The sequence below is a fragment of the Buteo buteo genome, chromosome 2 (assembly GCF_964188355.1).
Source record: "Buteo buteo chromosome 2, bButBut1.hap1.1, whole genome shotgun sequence".
In the NCBI taxonomy this organism is placed as follows: Eukaryota; Metazoa; Chordata; class Aves; order Accipitriformes; family Accipitridae; genus Buteo; species Buteo buteo.
This window is the reverse complement of record NC_134172.1, coordinates 26,709,416-26,728,473: the sequence shown is the minus strand read 5'-3', so window position 1 is coordinate 26,728,473 and position 19,058 is coordinate 26,709,416. Positions and strand designations below refer to the sequence as shown.

General features: G+C 38.9%; 1 protein-coding gene across 4 annotated transcripts in view; it reads left to right on the top strand.

The window, feature by feature from the left end:
* CDK6 (cyclin dependent kinase 6) overlaps positions 1–19,058 on the top strand; it is a 219,728-nt gene that overhangs the window by 98,411 nt on the left and 102,259 nt on the right. For all 4 annotated transcript variants that reach the window (XM_075049354.1, XM_075049339.1, XM_075049327.1 and 1 more), the window contains one exon: positions 12,214–12,349. In XM_075049354.1, coding sequence (XP_074905455.1) covers positions 12,214–12,349 — 136 coding nt within the window. The remainder of the gene's footprint in view (positions 1–12,213; positions 12,350–19,058) is intronic.

Genomic DNA, 19,058 nt, shown 5'->3' with positions numbered 1-19,058 from the left:
CCTGGCAAATTAAGGCTCGACAGTTTTGACACCGACTTGCTCTGTGATCTTAAGTAATCTGCGTCCACTGCTTTGTAAGTCCATGCAGCATTTGCAAGCAGATGTGAGCCAGCCCTGCCTCGTTCCCAGGCAGATGCCTACTCGCTCTGCCGGTGCTTTGAGCCAGCTGGAAGCCGCGTAGCCATGTTAGTGCTGCGGAGCCTCAGCCATTACGCTCTGCTGTCCTCAGATCTTCCTTGGCTCCCCCTGAGCTGACACTGGCTGCCTGGACGTTGCAGAGCACGCTCTCCTTTGCTCGCAGAGCTTGGGTAGATGTACTTTGTTTTGCAAGATGTATTATAGTTTGCTCATTTTTTTCAGAAATGTGAAAGATGTTGTTGCAAAACAACCAAAGTATGGTCTTGTTGTGTCTATACATCTGACATGCAGTATCATTTACCAAATGCTGAATTCATTTCAAAACTATCCATGCATTAAAATGTAAACCCCCATCTCATGCTGCTAGAAGACGCCCCAAAAGAAATAGTTGCCTTTGCCCCGAAGTAATAAAACAGTCGAATAAAATTTATTGCCAGCTCAAAATGCTACTAACACCTCATTTTCATTGCCAAACTCTGCAAATAATCTTTAATTTGTTTTCTTTTACATATGTGTGCAAGAGCTTAAAGGAAATACTTAAAGAGCTGTACAGCCTGTAGAATACTTCACTCCATGTGCATTAATCTTCGAACGGCTGGCTCACAGTGCCGTGTAAACTGGCTGGAAAAGGAGGAAATGTGTATTAGACTCCTACCTGAAGAACTGGAGGATGAAAGCACCTGAGAATCTTACAGAAATAGACACTTGTAGTTTTCTTTACATGTGCTATGAATAATTTAAAATAAAAAAAAAAAGAAAGCTTAGTAGAAGAAATTACATAACAGCCAAGGAGCTTTTATGGCCATGTGTGAATGACTGTGAATGGGAAAAAGAGCAGCCATGAAGTCCATATTTATAAAAACTTGTAAGATGTAATGTCTTAAATTCTGATGGAACGTGTAAGGAATTTGCATGCTAATGGAAATGAGGATCCCTTTTTATGTATCAACTGTTTAAGAGTAATTGCCCCCTGGCTAAATTTATTAAGCCAGAAAAATCTTTTAAATTTCTATTGAAGATTTATTAGTCCCATTTGTTTCTGTTCTGTACAACATGAATATTAAACTCAATCCTGCAAGTTTGTCACAGGTGAAACTCCCTGTCAAATTAAAGGAAATTCTGGACCTGAGCCAAAGCCAGTTAAATGCATGTACTTACTTCATGAGGCTTAGGTAAAGGCTCTTGTGTGCAGAGTTTTTTAGGATTGATCCTGGTCTGTGGGGCTTGAGTGAATAGGGCAGAGGCATTTTCAGTGTCTTTTTTTTTTTCTTTTGACTTCTCCCTCATTTTGTTTTAAGTTCCTCATGAGAAGAAATATTTTTAAATATCTTCAGAAATCAATTGAACATAATCTGGAATCCCACCAAGTAAAATTGCTCAGTTATAGTCTTCCCAGGAAAGAGTCATGTCTCCTAAATTCAGTTAAATTCAAGCATCTTGTCTAAATTAGTCATCTAGGCGTCTTCCATAGCAAGCTGGGACAGACAGTACCCACCCCCTCCCTGAGTGATTCAACCAACCTACTTTTTTCCTTTGAATATACAGAGGCCTACATGATCCATCCAGACTAACCACCAAACCCCTGAGCAGCTCCATTACATGAGCTGTATCTCTTCCACAGTAGCTGAGAGGAGAACTCAGCACTCCACGAGCTCTCCTAGGCTGTTGTGTAGATGGATGGCATTTGAACTGTCTGATGATGGGTAGCCAAAGACAGCTGCGTTCAGTGGAGTTGTTTGTTAGTTTTCTTGCAAGCCTTAAATCTGCCTTCTGTATGTGCTGAATTTAAGTGTTACCTTAACTTTGTATTCCCTTAGTTTTGATGCTTTGGTTTTAGAATAAATATCCCCTCACTGTTTTCTTTCACTTATGAAGTTATATTTTACTCTCTGTCACTCAGTTTTTCTTTTAGAAAACAACTTATAAAGAGGAGTGCAATGTTTAGGTGCATAAATCTGGCTGCCTCCCAAAAGCTGGCCCAATCCTGTTTGTTTTTCTTACCCATGTGAGCAATTGCCTTTGTCTTTTGATTTTTGGAAATCACCTGAGTGCTATTTACTTTTGGGTAGATGGGATGTGATTCATAGCACATTAAGTGGTGGCAACAGGACACGGTACAGTGCCGCTGGGAGGTCAGTTGAGTTCACTCTGCTCCCTTCAGGTTTTGCTGAAGTGAATGGAGGAATTCCCTTTGTCTGAAGTTAATGGTGCCCCTGGCATCATGGCACATGGGCTTCTTGGGAATACCTCTGGCATCAAAGCCTGATCAAAGTCATTCCCCATATGAAGTGTAGCCAAAAAGCACTGTGAACGGCATCTCAATTTTTATGTGTTTTAACTTCATGCAGGACAATCATGTGTGGAAATCAACACACAAAATGTAAGACACCTTTTGGATTTTCACTTGGTCTATTGCTGAATGCGGCAACGGCGTTCGCCGCCTAACCACCGTGCTTGCGTTGGAAGTGGGTGGATATATCTGGTCCGTTTTCAGGAAATTTTGAGCAGTTCTAGTGAATCCATAAACAGATTGTTTTAACAGATTTAGACATTTTTTAAAAGTTGTTTTCATGTGGTTTAAATATCTGGTGTTAAATTGCTGTTTCTATTTGTAAGATAACAAGAACTGTTCCTATCAGTTGCTGTTTTCTAGCCCCCTAGGTGAAGACTGGGAAAGCAGTGGTTCACAGTTTTGTTCATTTCAGAATTTAAGGAAAAACAAGTATTATGATGAACTCCTTGGAACAAATCATGAACATCGTTTTCAGAGATGTATGGCCATATTCAAGAATTAACTTGAGTCCTAAAGGTAATTTAAAAGTTAGGAAGGAGGGAGAGTGGTACAGATAAGGACAGTGAGGTGCAAAAGGGGAGCTTACACGCAGGGCCCCAAGTTGTAGAGTTCTCACTGCATGGGTAAGAGAAGCCAGACCAGGAACCACAAACACCAACTATCATAGCAGATACAGGTTTAAACGGCATACAGGGATTTACATTGCTCTTTCTGGGTAATGACTGGCTGAGAATAAGGAAGAGAAGAATGACTTTTTTGGCCTTTTGTCTTTCATTCCATGTGCACAATGAATTCTCTCTTCTTTTTTTTTTCTTTTTTTTTTCTTCTCTGGTTTCATTTCTGAAAGATACCAGGCATATAAGGGAGATGAAGCTTTAGATGATGTATACTTCCTTAGAAGTCACTTAGGTTATTTGCATGCTGAAAGTTAAGTGCAGCGTAAGTTCTTTGGTTGTTCAGGCCTAGTGGATTGTGCAAGATCAAGATCTATGACAGGTTTTTTCTGCACACTACTACCCTAACTCCAAAATTGCAGTTTTTTACTGACAGATCTAAAAACATTTCATAAAATACTGCTCAAAGCTTGTGTTATGTCAACTGACCATGCTGTATAGCAATAAACAAACAGACTCTGTAAGAAGTTTGCACCTGATCTCCCAGTGGTGCTTGTTTCATTTTCTTACCAAGGATTTTCTTTGCTGTAATGTCATCTAGAGAGCCAAGAACATTGTATTTAAGAAATGATACATAATAATAAACCCAAATATAAACAAAGGGGCATGACAGTGAGCGATGCAATGTTTTACTGTGTTTTACTCCTATGTATACTAATTGCTTTCTGTTTAATACAGGGATATACAGCATGTTACATTAAAAAGCCTACAGATTTCCTTCATAATTCATTGAATGCATTAGAACAACACAATTCAAAAGACTAAAAAGAATGAATCTGGTTTTCAAATTAACAGCTGTCTTTACTAACATATACGCTATTTATTTACTTTGTGCATATCCGTATTGTCAACTTTAGCCAATTTAGCCTTTTTTTTCTTTAGGCTTTTTTTTCTTCTGTTTTCCTGCTTTTTTGCTTTTGCAGTGGAGTTCACAGTGGTGTTGAACTGTGGAAGTTTTCCCTTTCTAAAAGTCAGCTCCTGATCCTTCTTTGAGAAACACAGTGTTGGTGTCTCTCAAGTCACTACAACAATACTTTTTCTGAGGGTCTTAGTCAAAGCTGTTGTTAATGCCAGTCAAAGAACCACAGCAAGATATTTTGCATCTAGTACTCTCTCTCCCCTCCTCATCACCATCACCCTACCAGCTTTGGGCTCCTTTCAGCTGCTGCCAGTACTGGCCCTTCTTCCTAGGGAGTGGTAGCAACATCATCAGGGCTCAGGTGTATTTGCACCATTTAGCAAGCCTCCTTACCTTACTTGTTCAATGGCTCTGGCAACTGGATTTGCCCTTCAGAAGTACTATCAGTCAAGCTGTGGTTGCCTGTATTCCTGAGGGCTTAGTGTATGCTGGAAGGTTAATTCAGACTCAAACAGAACCTGAGTTTTGCATACAGCCACCATCACCCCATAGAATTGTGGTATAGAATAACCTGGAGGTCATTCAGGAGCAGCAGTCCCTGAATTGAGGGTAAGCATCAAAACAGTAGACCTCTTCTGTCATCTTCTACAGTACCTGCTTGTTTTTTAGCTTTCCCCATACCTCTCTAAAAAGTAAGAGCTTGCAATCAAATTTGCATTGGAATTACTTACCACTTAAAAAATGCTGAATTAAACACCTCAGGAACTGCTGTGGCATTGCAAGGATTTAAAAAACTATATGAGATGGTGAAGAGTATCAAACAGGATATTTGGTTTTTTGCTGTGAATACTTTGTTATTTTTTATGTATTGGCATCACCATTAAGTCTCAAGTGTAAATAGATTAGATTATTAAGCTACTAAAGAATGCATGATAATTTATACTGTTGTAAAATCTTCCTAAGATGATTTGTTGGTTTTATTTAAATCTAGGAAAGAGATGATCAACTCAGGTTTAGATCCTGTAGCTTTGGCACAAGCATGATTTCAAAATGTAAACTGAAAGGTGACGTCTGTAGCAATCAGTTTGACTTTGAGCTACACATGAATAAAGACTGGATTTTGTTGTATCCCATCTTGCACCAGGTATAGCTGGGAGTCCAGAGTAACTTCTGTGCTCCTTTCATTTAAATTAAACAAAATAAATATTCAAACATAAGTTTTATTTACATGCTGAGAAACTTAAGGAATGTAAAAAGGAATGCAGCTATCCCTGAGGAAGGTATTCTACAGAAAATCAAAAACACTTAATAAAAGATGCACATGCACTGCCAATGAATGGGAGCGTCTTTAATTTGTACACTGAACTGGAAGCTTATGGAAGCTTATTGTAAGCTCTGAGTACTGTATAATGGCAGTGTACATGACTCTGAAAGGCAGTGTACATTTGCTTGCTCCAGGATCACATGAGAGTACTATGAATAGGTCAGACAGCTATTGCTGATCCTAAACAATCTGTCAGCGACTATCTTCATAACAGGCCACATTATTTTTCTGATTTGAGGGTGACTTGGCCTGTCCCTCACAGAGAGAATCTGACAGTCTGCTTAGTATGGCAGTGCACAGGAGTAAGTGTAGGCACCAGCAGGCTGGTATTTTCCCTCAGTAATGGCAATTGCTCAGTGTGTGGCCAGTTTGGATTTAAAATCAATTGCAATGAGATGAAGCTGTTAATGGACTGGTGAGGAGTTAAGTATTTAAAAAACTGGTGAACTGTAGGATGAGTCCTGAAAGTGAAGTTCTGCAAGGCAGGATATTGTTTAAATTGCTGAGCCTTACCAGATCCATTTCTGGTCCTTGCCTATTAAAAATAATCTCCCTTCACAAAGAAGGTGAACAAGAAATGGCAGTGTGAGAGATAAAAAAGACAGCATGCTGCTATAAACAAAGAGGGGTGCAGAGAATGTTGTCAGGCATATTTTTCCTTGAAGTAAAACTTTTTTAACAAACGCATCTTTTAGTGACTTGGGTGGCACAGCGACTAAATGTACTTGGCCTTTTCATCTTTTGGGCACAAATCTTGGCTTCTGTTGAAAATGAAAATTAGTTTTGGTGGTTTCATCAGAGCAGACATTTGTCTGCATCACAAACCCATTCAGTCTGGCACCAGGGCTCGTCGTTGCTCGAGTTGGGGCCCAGCACAGGAGAGCAGGGGTGTTGCAGGTCAGGGCTGCAGTCAGTACTGAGTGTTGAAAGCTTGCCCAGTCAGCCCACACTATCGGACTTTAGCCAGTGCTATTTACTTCGCTTTCAAGAGCATCTATTTCTCTGTCACTTTCTCTGTCTCTCTTTCTCACACACACTTAAAGAACAAAAACGTCTTTTATACAGCTAAGCATTTAAAATAATTTTTCCAAGTCAGAAAGGGAGAGAGACTGGAAAAAATTAAAGCACAAAGCTCAGCTTGCAGATGAACGATTGCCTTGTCATCCTAATATCCCCTTCCTTCTCTTAAACCTCACTGGTGAGTGGGCTATAAGCAAGAATATTGGCTGGGCTCTGCTGGAGTAGGTCTCCAGGATAGGACTTTCTGCTGCCTTGCTTTCATCACGCAATTGCTTCTTTGTGGTAGCTCTTTCTGCTCTGTGCATAGCAGATAATGAATGAGTGGCTGCAGAGTTGAAAACATCTACCTGCATAACATCTGCATGTCCTAGATAATTTATTTTATCTGATGTTATGTTCTGCCCTTTTCTGCTATTTGCCTGAAAGAGGTTTCTTCTGAAGACAAGAAGAGATCCTGCTACTCTTTCCTGGAAGGGTAGCGAAGCAGGAAAATGTTCACAAACTCCAAGAACCCAGTAGGAATGTAGAGAATAAGGATTTGAGATGTAAAGTTGTCATGAGCAGTGTAGAGACACCCAAGCTTATTTTAATTGATTGAGTTTGACTCTAGGCATCCGACTGCTGCTGGATGGAGCTCATGGTGGTTAGTTTACCGTGCTGCAGGCAGTGCTGTGCTGTCACGCCGTACATTTTCAGTACAGAGGTGGGTCAGTTGAGCACGGTCTAAGTGTCTGCATTATGTTGCAGTCTCCTGTGGTGGCATACCCTAAGTATTGATGCACATGGCTGCAGCTGCGGCTGTCATGACAAGCTCATTGGGAAGCTCCTGAAGACCCCATATGCTTTTGAAAATCGAACTTAGGTCTCGCATTACTACGTGGTGTTACAAATATTATCCCAGAAAAAATGCACTTAAAATACGAGATACTTTGAATTTGGTGGCCTGATCATCCGCATGTGCTCTTTCTTCATCTAAAAGTACTTCACTAAAGCTGCTTCAAGCAAGGAAAATCTCCGTCTGAAATAGATAGCTTTCAGAGGCATGGAGGAGTAGGTGATTGCTGATTAAGATGAGACAAAGCAGCATGTCCTGAACAAAGGGAAAGAGCTCTGTCATACATTTCAGAGTGTGAAGCTCTATTTCCTGTTTTGCTACGTGGGACATGGTTCTCGTAAGGCACATGTTCCACCCCACTTGCCCAGCTATTGTCTTCTTCATCTGAAATACGACCCCATTGTTACAATACTTTGGGTACATGTGATTCCAAGTAGAGGCTGGATTCTGTTAGCAGAGTCTTTTTCCTCTTCAAAAGCAAGTAAGGAGAAGGTAGCTAATATTAAAAGTATGGGGAGAACTGTTTTTTTCAAGGAGGACATAGTTTAAGAAGTTGGGGTGAATGAAGGGCTTGCTGCTGAGTGGTTTCCAGGGAACAGAATAGTCAAAGGCTGCTGAAATTTGGATTCAAAGGATGCCTGACTCTCATTCTCTGCTATTAGGTGTGAGAGGCTGAAATTTTCTGTGCCCTTGAAAATTATGGACTCACAGAATTAACCTGAGCCAAAGGCAGTGAAAGCAGAAGCTATTAAGGCTCCCCTCCATATATTTGTCAATAAACCTCAATCATGACCTGTAATAGTCTTGGTATCCCAATCCTGTGGAGCTTGTGTAAACACTGTCAATCATACATAAATTCTGTGCTGTTTTTTTGTCATGTGGATAAATACCTTTCGGAGTTAGGTCGAGACCACCAAACTCTTTCCATCTGAGTCTTTGTCCAGGCTTACGAAACCTTAAAACTGTAGCATCTTACTATGCCACTACTTGCCACACCACAGTCTTCTTAAACATCTCTCCTACTCATAAATCAATATCTCCAGTTCTCTTTCTGTCATGCATAAGCTAGGAAGTAACTCTTCCTAGGAAGACACTGTTCCCAAGAAAATTAAAGTAAATTCATGTTACTGAAAAACTTTAGAGGGCAAGAACTGTGGTTTTGTTCAGTGCTGTGAGTGACCAGCAAAGTAAAGGGATATGTGTTCATGTTGGATTAGTCCTACTGCAATAAAAATAACAATAAGCCTTTGGATGCATTGGCAGCAAGTATCTACTTCTTTGGTCTTCCCATTGACTGTGATCTGGCTAATTTTCCAGATGTACTTACTCATCTGTTTGACAATAGCCAAGACAACTGATGTCCTACAGTTTTTCAGTTCTTACAGTCAGATCTGTTGTTTGGTATTTCTTGCAGGTGGCTTGGGCTGATGGGTTTGATCTCCACCACTATTATCTCAGTTTTCTTGGGAAAAAAATATTTATTCCACTTGAAAGTGGGTAACTTTATAGCAGTTTTCAGAGCATCTCAAAAGCAAGTCCAGTAACATTTAAGGACTTTCTAGAAGCAGTTACGAAATTAGTACCAGTCAGTAGATGCAATAGTTTTCAAAGGAATTGGCATAACTGTGGGTTTTCTTATATAAGCATTAAGCATTCAGACTGTATATTGTTAAATGAAGATGAAATGAAGTTGCATTTGTCAGATTACATGTTTTAAGAAGCTATGGAGACTTCAAGACGCATCATCTAGTTTTCTGTGTTCAAAAAAATGAAAGTATTTTTGTAGGAAGGCAGGTATTCTGCTAGGTTATAGTAAGATGCACTAGACACATAAAATAAAACAGAGACATAGATTTGTAGCTGATAAGGTTTTTTTACTTTAGTGCAGTTAACATGAAAAAATGTCTGCATTAGAACACAGGTACTCCCTAACTGTCTATTGAACAATGCTCCAGTTCAGATCGACACGTCAGGCAGTGTATGACTCTCAGCCAAACATCTTGTTAAATACTTGCAGGATTTCCCATAGCGGATCTTACTGTAATCAAATAATTCAAACGTTTCTTTTGTAAGTACAATAGAAGGGCAGGGCTTGTGTTTACAAAGTATTCAGTATGGAAATCCTGTATTAATTGAGGTACATTTACTTCACTTAGGACAGTGTCCACACAGTAACTCTTTAAATAAAAGGTGTTTTGCTGTTGCCTATTCTAGAGAGGCAATCACATGCAAAACTAACCCATCACGTACAGAAAATCATGAGGAAATTACTTGAGATGTGCACTGTAGCCAGCAGAGATGTTCCTAGCTAAAGAAGACACCTTTATGGATGATTTTGTCACAGTGGATGTAAAAAAATATAATTTATAACAAGTAGTTTTATCCCGATGGAAACTACTAAATAAAGAGGCTGTGTTTTTCTCAATCTATTTCCAGAACGATTAGCATGGGCAATGCCGTATGTTGTCTTTTTGTAATATCATGGCTTCATATAAGCTGTGCTTTAAATTATTATCTTTCTAAAGCAGCAGCTGTATTTTCTGTGAGTAAACACAATGTGCTTTCACCCAGCCCAGTGCAGGATCTGGAGATTTTATTATTAACAGTAAAGCATTTAGAGTTACACATAAAGGGTGTATAAAAAGGAAAGATAATATTATTACTCAGTGATAATATTATTACTCAATAATAGGTGACTAGAACTGCGCTCCTCTCAGTTCCTTATTTTGCTCTGCCAGAAAATGCCAGGATCAAAATAAGCCACATACAGAAGAATTAAACAGAGAATCTGCATTTCCGTCCACACTGAGTTGGAAATTATGTGTTGCTTCTATATTCTATACAGTTGAATCTTTTTTCCTTTTTTTTTTCTTGAATTATAATTCTGCTATAGTTGAAAAGATAATTTTGCCAGTGTATTAGATACCTGGCAAAAAAAGGTGTTTTAGAACATTTTTAGGTAAATGTAGGTCAACACAAAGGAATCATACAGTTGGAAATATTTTCCAGTGTTTATGTTCAGATGTTCAGACCTGTCTGGCTCCTCTCTATTTGCATGTGTTGGGGTTATAGGCAGTCCGGCTACATTCCACATTGATTTATATAAATATATTGCAGATTATTAACCTCCAGCCAAATACCAGCAAATTTCACTTTTCAGAAAGGTTTGTGACTTTTCACAAAATTGATTCACTGTGTACAGGACATCTAACTTCTGTGTATACCCCATTAAGGGAATCATAAAGAGAACAGCATTTGTCTTTATGAGAAATGTGTCGAGACATTTGCTGTTACAGTCACTATGTTACCATAATAATTTAATTCATATTTGTTCATATGATGATTACAGATTAAGTACAGATTAGTCTTCTAGTAGAGGTAGGGTGACAGTCTCTCCATATTCTGTAATTCTGGTTCCCAAATTATTACTCACTGAAAATCTTCTTTAAGCTAAAAGGAATGTGCACTCATCCATTTTCAAAACACTGTGGCTAATAAACAACTTTTAAGTGTCTGACCAAAGATTATTTAGGAAATGCTGTTAAAGTGGGACCACAGCCTTAATATGTTAAATCTGTATCATCTCAAGTGAAACATACTGGTCTCTTAAACCTGGCTTACAGTCTTCACAGACAGTTGTGCCAATTCTTATCTTCCCTTCTCTTGTGAAATATTTTGAGATTTAAGGTAAGAAGTAAGAGCTCATTACGAAGTGTACTCCTAGTGTGTTTGTCAGATGTCCTCTTCAAAAAGCAGTGACCCCCAAGGCTTTGTGCATGATCTGTTGTCTACAGATCCTGCATATTAAGCCTTTACTCCTAGGACAAAGAACAAAAATACTGCTTGATAACGTTATCAGAAATCCTGCACTTTGCACAAAGTAAGGAAGCAGTTATTCTAAGTAAGAGGATGAAAGATACACATAGTAAAACAATGTGACTGCTATGATGACCAAAATAAGCAGTAGTATCAACACTATGGTTTGTTATCTATGATAGGTTCCTCAGTTTAACTGTATAGACTTTTTTCTCAGTAACTGTATTCATACATTTTTCAAATCTACTGTCACCTAATAAAAGTAGCGATTGATTTTCTGCCTCGCTTCAGAGAGAAAGGCAATCTGATCTGTACAATTTAAAACTAAATGAATAAAGACATTGGTAAAGTATGTGAGTGGGCAACAAGTGTCCTTCCATCTGTAAGATGGTTTCCTACTGTGATTTTGTACAAGCGGGACTAGAGGAAGTATAGTGAAAGTCACTGGTATGAGTGTAGGTGTGAAGCATAGTAGGATGGGCAGACGTTAGTGAAAAAGATAAAACAGTGATTAAAGCTGGTATGGTAGATGAAGTGGAGAAGATGAGAGAAATCCTAATTAAAAAGAGAAAACAATAGAAAATAGAGTCATCAGATAGGAATGTGACATTATGAAGAGCTTTGCAAATTAGTTTGAATTTGATGTTGTGCAAAAAGGTGAAATGATAAAGAAATTTCAGTAAAGGAATGTCAGAAAGTGATGAGAGAAGAAAGCTTTCTTAGTAGTGGCATCTTGTGCACAAAGCTTTCTTCCAGACTGTTTCCTGACTCTGAAGGTATTCCTTGAGTCCAGGAACTTGCAAGAGTATGGGAGTTATGTGGGAAGAAACTGAAGGTGCATGCAAGCACCCTGTATATTTTTTCTCAAAAATGTTTCTCACATTTTTTTTTTTATATGACTGTAAGTACTGCAACATAGAATGTAGGTAAATATCAAGTAATTTTCTGTACTAACTCTAGTTAGTCAAAAAAAAAAAATTCTTTTCATGTAATTATTTTACTTTGAACAGCTGGTGAATTCTTAATACTTAATCCTATTTCAGAATCCGCACATGAAAGAGAAATATGATATTGTTGATGTATCAGTAGCTATCTGATGAATCAAGACCTCAAAGATTGCTCTACCTTTGGAAAGCTCTTTTTTCCATTCTGTACACTGTAAGAAATTTAAATAGAAATGTATGAGCTGCAAGCATTGTATGTCTGTACTGGTTCCTGTATACTTTACCTCCTCTTTTCTTTTCCTCCTCTCAGATTGTTCGATGTGTGCACCGTGTCACGAACAGACAGAGAGACCAAGTTAACACTGGTGTTTGAACACGTGGATCAAGATTTGACTACTTACTTGGATAAAGTTCCAGAGCCTGGAGTGCCTACTGAAACTATAAAGGTATTTAAGAAGAAAGATTTTGGATATTATTTCAGAAAATAAGGGATAGGAAGGGCAAAGAGATAAATCACAAAGACAAATTGCATTTTGATTCCATAGGATTTTGTTATATCAAAATTGAGTAATGCCCAGCTTGGGACATGAATTGCAGCACAAAGATCTGTATTCACTAACAGATGTAATCTCTTTGTGGAAGTGTTGCACTTGGTTTTGGGTTTTTTTTCCTCTTTTAGATTTATAAATCCCCTGAATCTGTACTGTTTTACCAAATGTAGCATTCCAAATCATTAATAATGACCTTTTCTTGCAGCTGTAGGCAGATGATTCCATTTTTGTTTAGTCCAAGACTACTTTAACCTTCCCTAGAAGGTGTCTGGTAAAGTGCTGGATATTGTTAGAATGGATAAAATAAATCCTGTACTCCTATTCCCTTCCCTTTGCCTTTTGTTTCCCCAAGATATTCCTTTCACTTCTTGTCCCTCTTGCCAGGAAATGTTCACTGTGGACCTGTGGTGAACTCTGCAGAGGATGGGCTCAAGGAAGGGGGTAGCCATGACCAGTTGTTCTAGAAGCTGGGAAGGTTCTCAGTAACTGGAAGAGTGATCATGAAGTTTTCCCATCATGTTATCTCATATTCTGCATCTCTAAGGGAGGACTTCTTCCCAGGACAGGATGTGCTTGCATTATTGATACTAGCATATATATATATATACCAACTCCTCTCCTGGGAATTTCATAGCAAAGTGCTACATTGAGGATCATAGCTTGAAATGTTTGACAAAATGTTTACGCCTGGGAAGAGAAGCAGAGGGATTGATGTTCCTACATTTTGACTGTGTCTGTTTAACATTTCTTTTGATTTTTCTTTTTTTCATGAGGAGAAATAATTTATGCTTTCAGAGATGGATTATCTTGCATTTGTATCACTACTTTCTGGAAGTATGTTGTGTCATTTTAGTCTGGCAAAATTCCTGAGGGAGGAAAAGAAAACATGAAACCCATCTGAAATTTAGTTGGTTTAATATTTTTTTTGTTAACAGCTTCAAACTTAGGAGTTGTTTGATCTTTCAGTATAAAATTAGACATAGAAGCGATAAAGATCTTTTCACTTGTATCAAAGTCACAAATACATAACATCAGTCAGTTCCAGCAACCATGTTTTTTAAGCAACCTTAATGGATAAAATAACATTTTAAAAAAATGGATACAGCTTTGATTCAGTACCAACAGAAGACTGGAACGTACCTCTTGCATTTGAAAGACTCTTTTATGATAACATTTTTAGGGTTCTACTTCCTTCTAGGGCTTTGAAGCTACCTAAGGGAACTGTATTTCAATGTAAATAGCATTGTGAAAATAACGTACAAGGTGACTGACATTATCTAAGTAAATATATTGAAATATACATGGTTTACTAGTCCAATCCAGTCGATATATCTGATAATTTGGCACAATAAAAGAGAAAAATTTAGCCACACAGAAACAAGGAGGAGCAATTCTGGTCTTTTATGTACAGTGCAAGTTCCACTGCAGCCAGTGAAATTAGTGAGTGTAGAATTCAGCTTGTGGTACAATCAGCTCTTTTTAAATGGGTGAGGAAAAATGTAAAATTGCTGTTTACTTGGTTGTTGTTGATTTCAACATTTGCACAGTAGCTGATGTGTTATTTCTTGATGCTGTTTGGCATGGGAAAAAAGAGAGATTCACTTAACTTGCAACCTGTTGCTTCACTATTTATGTGAAAACACCCAGTTTATGGAGGTACTTTGGCTGATAGTCAGGGCTGATCACATGAGGAAGAGTCTCAAGACTTATTCCTAATATGTTTCATTACCTTTCTAATGATACAGTCTTTATGGATATTCCTGGTAGAAACTGAAGCAAAAGACCCTCCTGGCTGTAGGGAAATACTGCCATTTTGCAGCAACTGAGCATTTAACCCAGAGCACATACATCGTCAAATGACTAATCTGACTTTTTATAGTTTGGCTTTTGAGGTTAATATGGATTTGTACTTCATTTATTTTCCAGAATTGCAGACAATTTGCATGGAGTATTTCCCCTCACCACTAGCACAGTACAAAACAACTGCCAGTATTGTAAGACCGTCTGTTAAAGTTCTGCATGTGTCAGCAACACAGAGGTGCCAAATGAGCCGAGTAAGCTCTGGATAACTTGAAGGATCTAATATACCTCTTTGGCACCATGGTGTAAACTCAACAGTTGTTAGTGGAACTTGAATGACATAAAATTACTATGAGAGAAGTATCAGCCCCAAAAGGTCTTTTCTGTGTGAATTGACTACCATCATTACATACCATTTTGGGGTGGGAGACTCAGTTTTTGCTAGTTTGGGGCATGCTGGGGTTTTTAGTTACCAACTGGCAAGGAGTATCAGTGACACTGGTACCATTTTAAGAATTTCCTTTATGTTTAGCAGATAATAAAAGCAGATGTCTTTCAAATGTCTAAGGCCCTGCAGCAGGAGTCACCCCAAAGGGTATTTTAGAAACATACCCACAGGTGCCCATAAAATGATAGAATAGAGGCAGTTTCCCTTTGAGGCATTGCCTGGTAGTGGGAATACTTACCCAGGATGTAGGGCAGACATGCTCACTTCTCCTCCCTGTCACCAGGAGCATGAAAGCTGTAGTCTGTTTCTGTGGCTGTAGCTCTGGCTACTGAGTTCTAGGTTATTCTGGACAGAGGTATTTTAAATCTTTTCTGCTGAAGCACTTCCATTATTTTTTAATGGAGTATACTTTGGGCTAGAGGGATGGAGAACATCACTCCAAATACTCATGGACATGGCATTCACCTTTGAAAGGGAACTATGTTCAAGCCCTTAATCAAATTAATATGTCTTTGTAAGTAAAGGATTATAGTCCTGCTCACCCTTGCTGGCTTCCTCTGTCAGACCTGATTAATATTACGGGATGAGTCAGAATCAGCGATGACAACATCTTCCTTCTTTCCTCTCTACCCATTGTCTCCTCCCTTCTTTTCTTCCTCGGATACTCTTTAACTTTAGGGCAGTTTATGTGGAAATGGAAGGTATGAGTTCAGTTTCCTTAGGACACAGCTGTTAGTCATGCACAGGTCTTTGGTAATGTTAATGGTGTTACCAGTTGAGCCTCCGAGAGACTTGGCTTATTAGGAACTTTTGTTAGTTGACATAAGAGTAGTGGAAATGGGAATGACATGCCTCTGCCACAGAAAGATTTAAAAAAAAAATTAGTTAACAGGCTACTAAAGCATTTAGATATGTTAGTCTTTGGCACTGAAGCATGTTTAAGCTGGGTGGTCACATTTTGGTGTGATGCTTGTGAGACAGGCATGGGTTTTTTGATCCTAAAGGACTTGGGTATGGATATGGTTGTTAAAACACTAATTACATTTTTAATACGTAAATTATGTGCATGCAAACAAGTTGATGTTTATTGATTTAAGCTATTGCAATGTATATAACAATATTTAGCTTTAAGTGAATATATGCATGTGATGGCGTGGTATATAGAGCTGTAAATTAAGTAAGTGGTTTAGGAATGGCTCTTTGGAGTTCCCCCCAGTCATCTTGTTGTGCTGGGCCAAGGAGTCTGTGAGAATGAGAGGGGATAACAAACTGTTATCGAGGTTCTTTAATTTTAGTAATGAACAAAGTTAACTTTGCAAGTCATTATACTTGCAGCTTCTAGCAATAGTTTTCTTACAACTGACCAGAACTTAGCCTACCCAAGCTACACGTGCTAACTGGGCCATGCCTGTTTCAATCTGACAGTCAACAGCGGAGGGAACAGAACAAAGGTCTCCAGCATAGCAGGCGCATATGTTATCTATCACGGGGTGTTAGAAGAGCTGGGAATGTCCTTCTGCCCAGGTCTGTTATCTGTGAATCTTCATGGTATTCCCCCCAGCCTGGAACAGGGCAGCCAAGTCACAGAGAGGAGGGCTTAAGGAGTATCCTTTTCTCTGGTGTTCCCTGATTCCTCACCCAAGTGAATGGCTTCTGTGGATATTATTCTGTTTCTCCTTTGCATAAGAAGCCTAGATCTCCATCTGATTCAGGGATCCAGATTTTGCTATTTAGATGCCTAAAATTTAGAAAGTACAGCAGTGAACCTATTTTCCTTTTGTGGAGCTATCTGATAGTAGCCCATACATTGAATTTTAAATATTACCTCCAGTCCTAGAATAAATGTTGTTGTTGCATCCCTGTGCATTTCCTGTAACTTACATTATCTGCCACCAAACCAGGCAGACTGGTCACATCTTTGCAAGACTTTGAAAATTAATATGAAGATGTTGCTTCTCAGAAAGCAAACCAGTGTTCAGTGTTGAGAGGTGAGTCATCAGCCATCTGCCACAGTTGCACCTACTCAGTCGATCACGTATGGGATGTAGATCAGATGTCACACAATCATGCAATTCTGAAAACAACACAAGATATTCCAGGAAAATAGATTCGCCAGTACTGAGAGTCTTCAGAGTGTGGCTGTATTTAACAACATCAAAGTTAAAAGTCACTAAAAAAAGAGCCTACTCAAATTAATAAGAAAGATACTAAGAGAAGAGCTGTTACTAACATCTTCCTGTCAGTACTTTTGTGGTAAAGAAAGAAGTAAAACTTGGTGAGGAATGTAGAGTCCACAGATAATGGATCAGAACCTCAGCTGATACTAAAAGAGGTGTAAATCCATTAGCTTCAGTGGAATGATGCCCATTTACAGCTGCTAAGGATCTCGTTCTTTGTGGAGTAGTTTGCAATAAATCTTGTTCTGAATCCGTATTATGAATTAAAGAAGAGTTGCCACTATAAATAAATGAAAAACAAAAGGACTGAACTGACATACTATTGTGGGATACATTTTTTATTTTTTCTCTGTTATCCTACTACCAGGGGTTGGACCGCTGCATGGAAGGATAGCAGGAGAGCAGGTGCCCTGCACAAGTGGCAGCTCTGAAGGAACTAAACCTTAAAAAGAGGATATTCTCCAAAGGGTGGTGGTTCCCTATGTTGCAGGTGGTGTCATTTCTTTCCTATACTGTGCTGCACATAGAGACACAGCCACATGTCCTTTGGTGCAGTGGTGCAGGTAGTAATGTATGGTCTGACCAAGGGGCTAGGAGGAGTCCTGATTTGAATGAAGGGGCTGCTGAGCACAGGATGCTACAAAATTTAATGTTGTATCTGTACAATTACTTCTTTAACTTGAACCTTTTTACAGTCAGTGTACAGCCACTGATTTAAGTTATGGTGGCATTAAATATCTCTAAATCCCTACATTTTCCAAATATTTTCAAACTGATGATAATGTATTGGTTGGTGTAGTTGGTTTTTCACAGTGCTGTAGCTCAGGACTGCCCAGACCTCCATTGGTTGCAAACTGAAAGCTCATAAAAATGTGAGGCACTCCAGTTTTAAATCACTCTGTCCTAACTAGTGTGATTTAAAATCATTGGAGAGCTTCATATTTTATCAGTTGTTCCAGTTTGGAAAGCAGTCAAGCAACACTGTAGCATAATGCATTAAAGAAACCTGCTTGAAATAATAATTTTAGTCTTTCAAAACAATGACACTGAATTAGAAATGTCACTGTGAAAAGATGTCTGTCAAGGATTCTCTAAATTGACATGTCAACCTACTTTTCTTTTATGGCCCAAACTCTCAAGGCAGCAGTACAGTCCAGTAGGGCCCTAAGGGACACATCCTTTTTGAAGTCAGAAGGAACCTATTGTTTCCAATAGTTGGAGGGCCAGAAATCATCTTTATTCAGAAATTCAAAGGGAATTAAGAAACTGAAGAGATTTTGAATTGTGGGCAGGGATGGAGATTGAGCCTCTGGTAGAACAGAATTTATGATCAAGTCATTGCAAAATTGCAGTATTGCAAACACTGAAAGTGAAATATTGCTGTCAGCTCATTTCATTTCATTTCTGTTAATTCTGCAGAGCTGGGCATTGATGTAATGCAAAAAAAAAAGCTTAAGGATCCTACTCCTCTGGATTCTCTTGAGACGCTCTCAGGTTATTAGTGACTCTGGGTTTTTGCTATTGGAACATCTATGTGGTAGCGATTGCTATGTGAAATGCTTTGATGACACTGAAAGAAAGAAAGGGAGCACATGGTAGGAATAATGCTCAAGCAGGTGTAAAGGTGGGGCTAGACTGCCAGGCAGCATGTCAGAGACAGTGCTGTACTGTTCCGCAGTGAGCCAGTGGCAGTTCTTCAGAGTGGGGAGTATTTTCGAGATGCTTTCCTTTGTCTCGTGGTGGTGGTGTATAGTCGCAACTTGCTCTGCAAGTAAATCCTGCCTCAGTGACCAGCAGAAGTGTCACTCATGTTTTCAGAGTCTTTCTCTTCATCAAAGATGAGATGCCACAGTTAAAGCAATTAAGAGAAAGCTGTTGCAGTTCATGGTGCACGTAAAGCAGTGGCAGAACAATAGACTGAAATGTTTGGATTTACCCATGTTCTAAATTTTGCTTACAAGCCATATGTTACTTTTGACAAGTAATTTGAAGGTCGGACTGCAACAGATGTGAGATAAAGAGGAGACCTTCAAAGAGCCATTCTTGATTTTTATGGGGGAAGACAGGAATCACTTTCTTAATAGTAGTTTCTGCACTGGAAGAAAATCAGGCCCCTATGCCTCTGCATACCCACAAAGCTATACTTCACCCCAAAACAAGCACAGAGAGATGGGGAAGA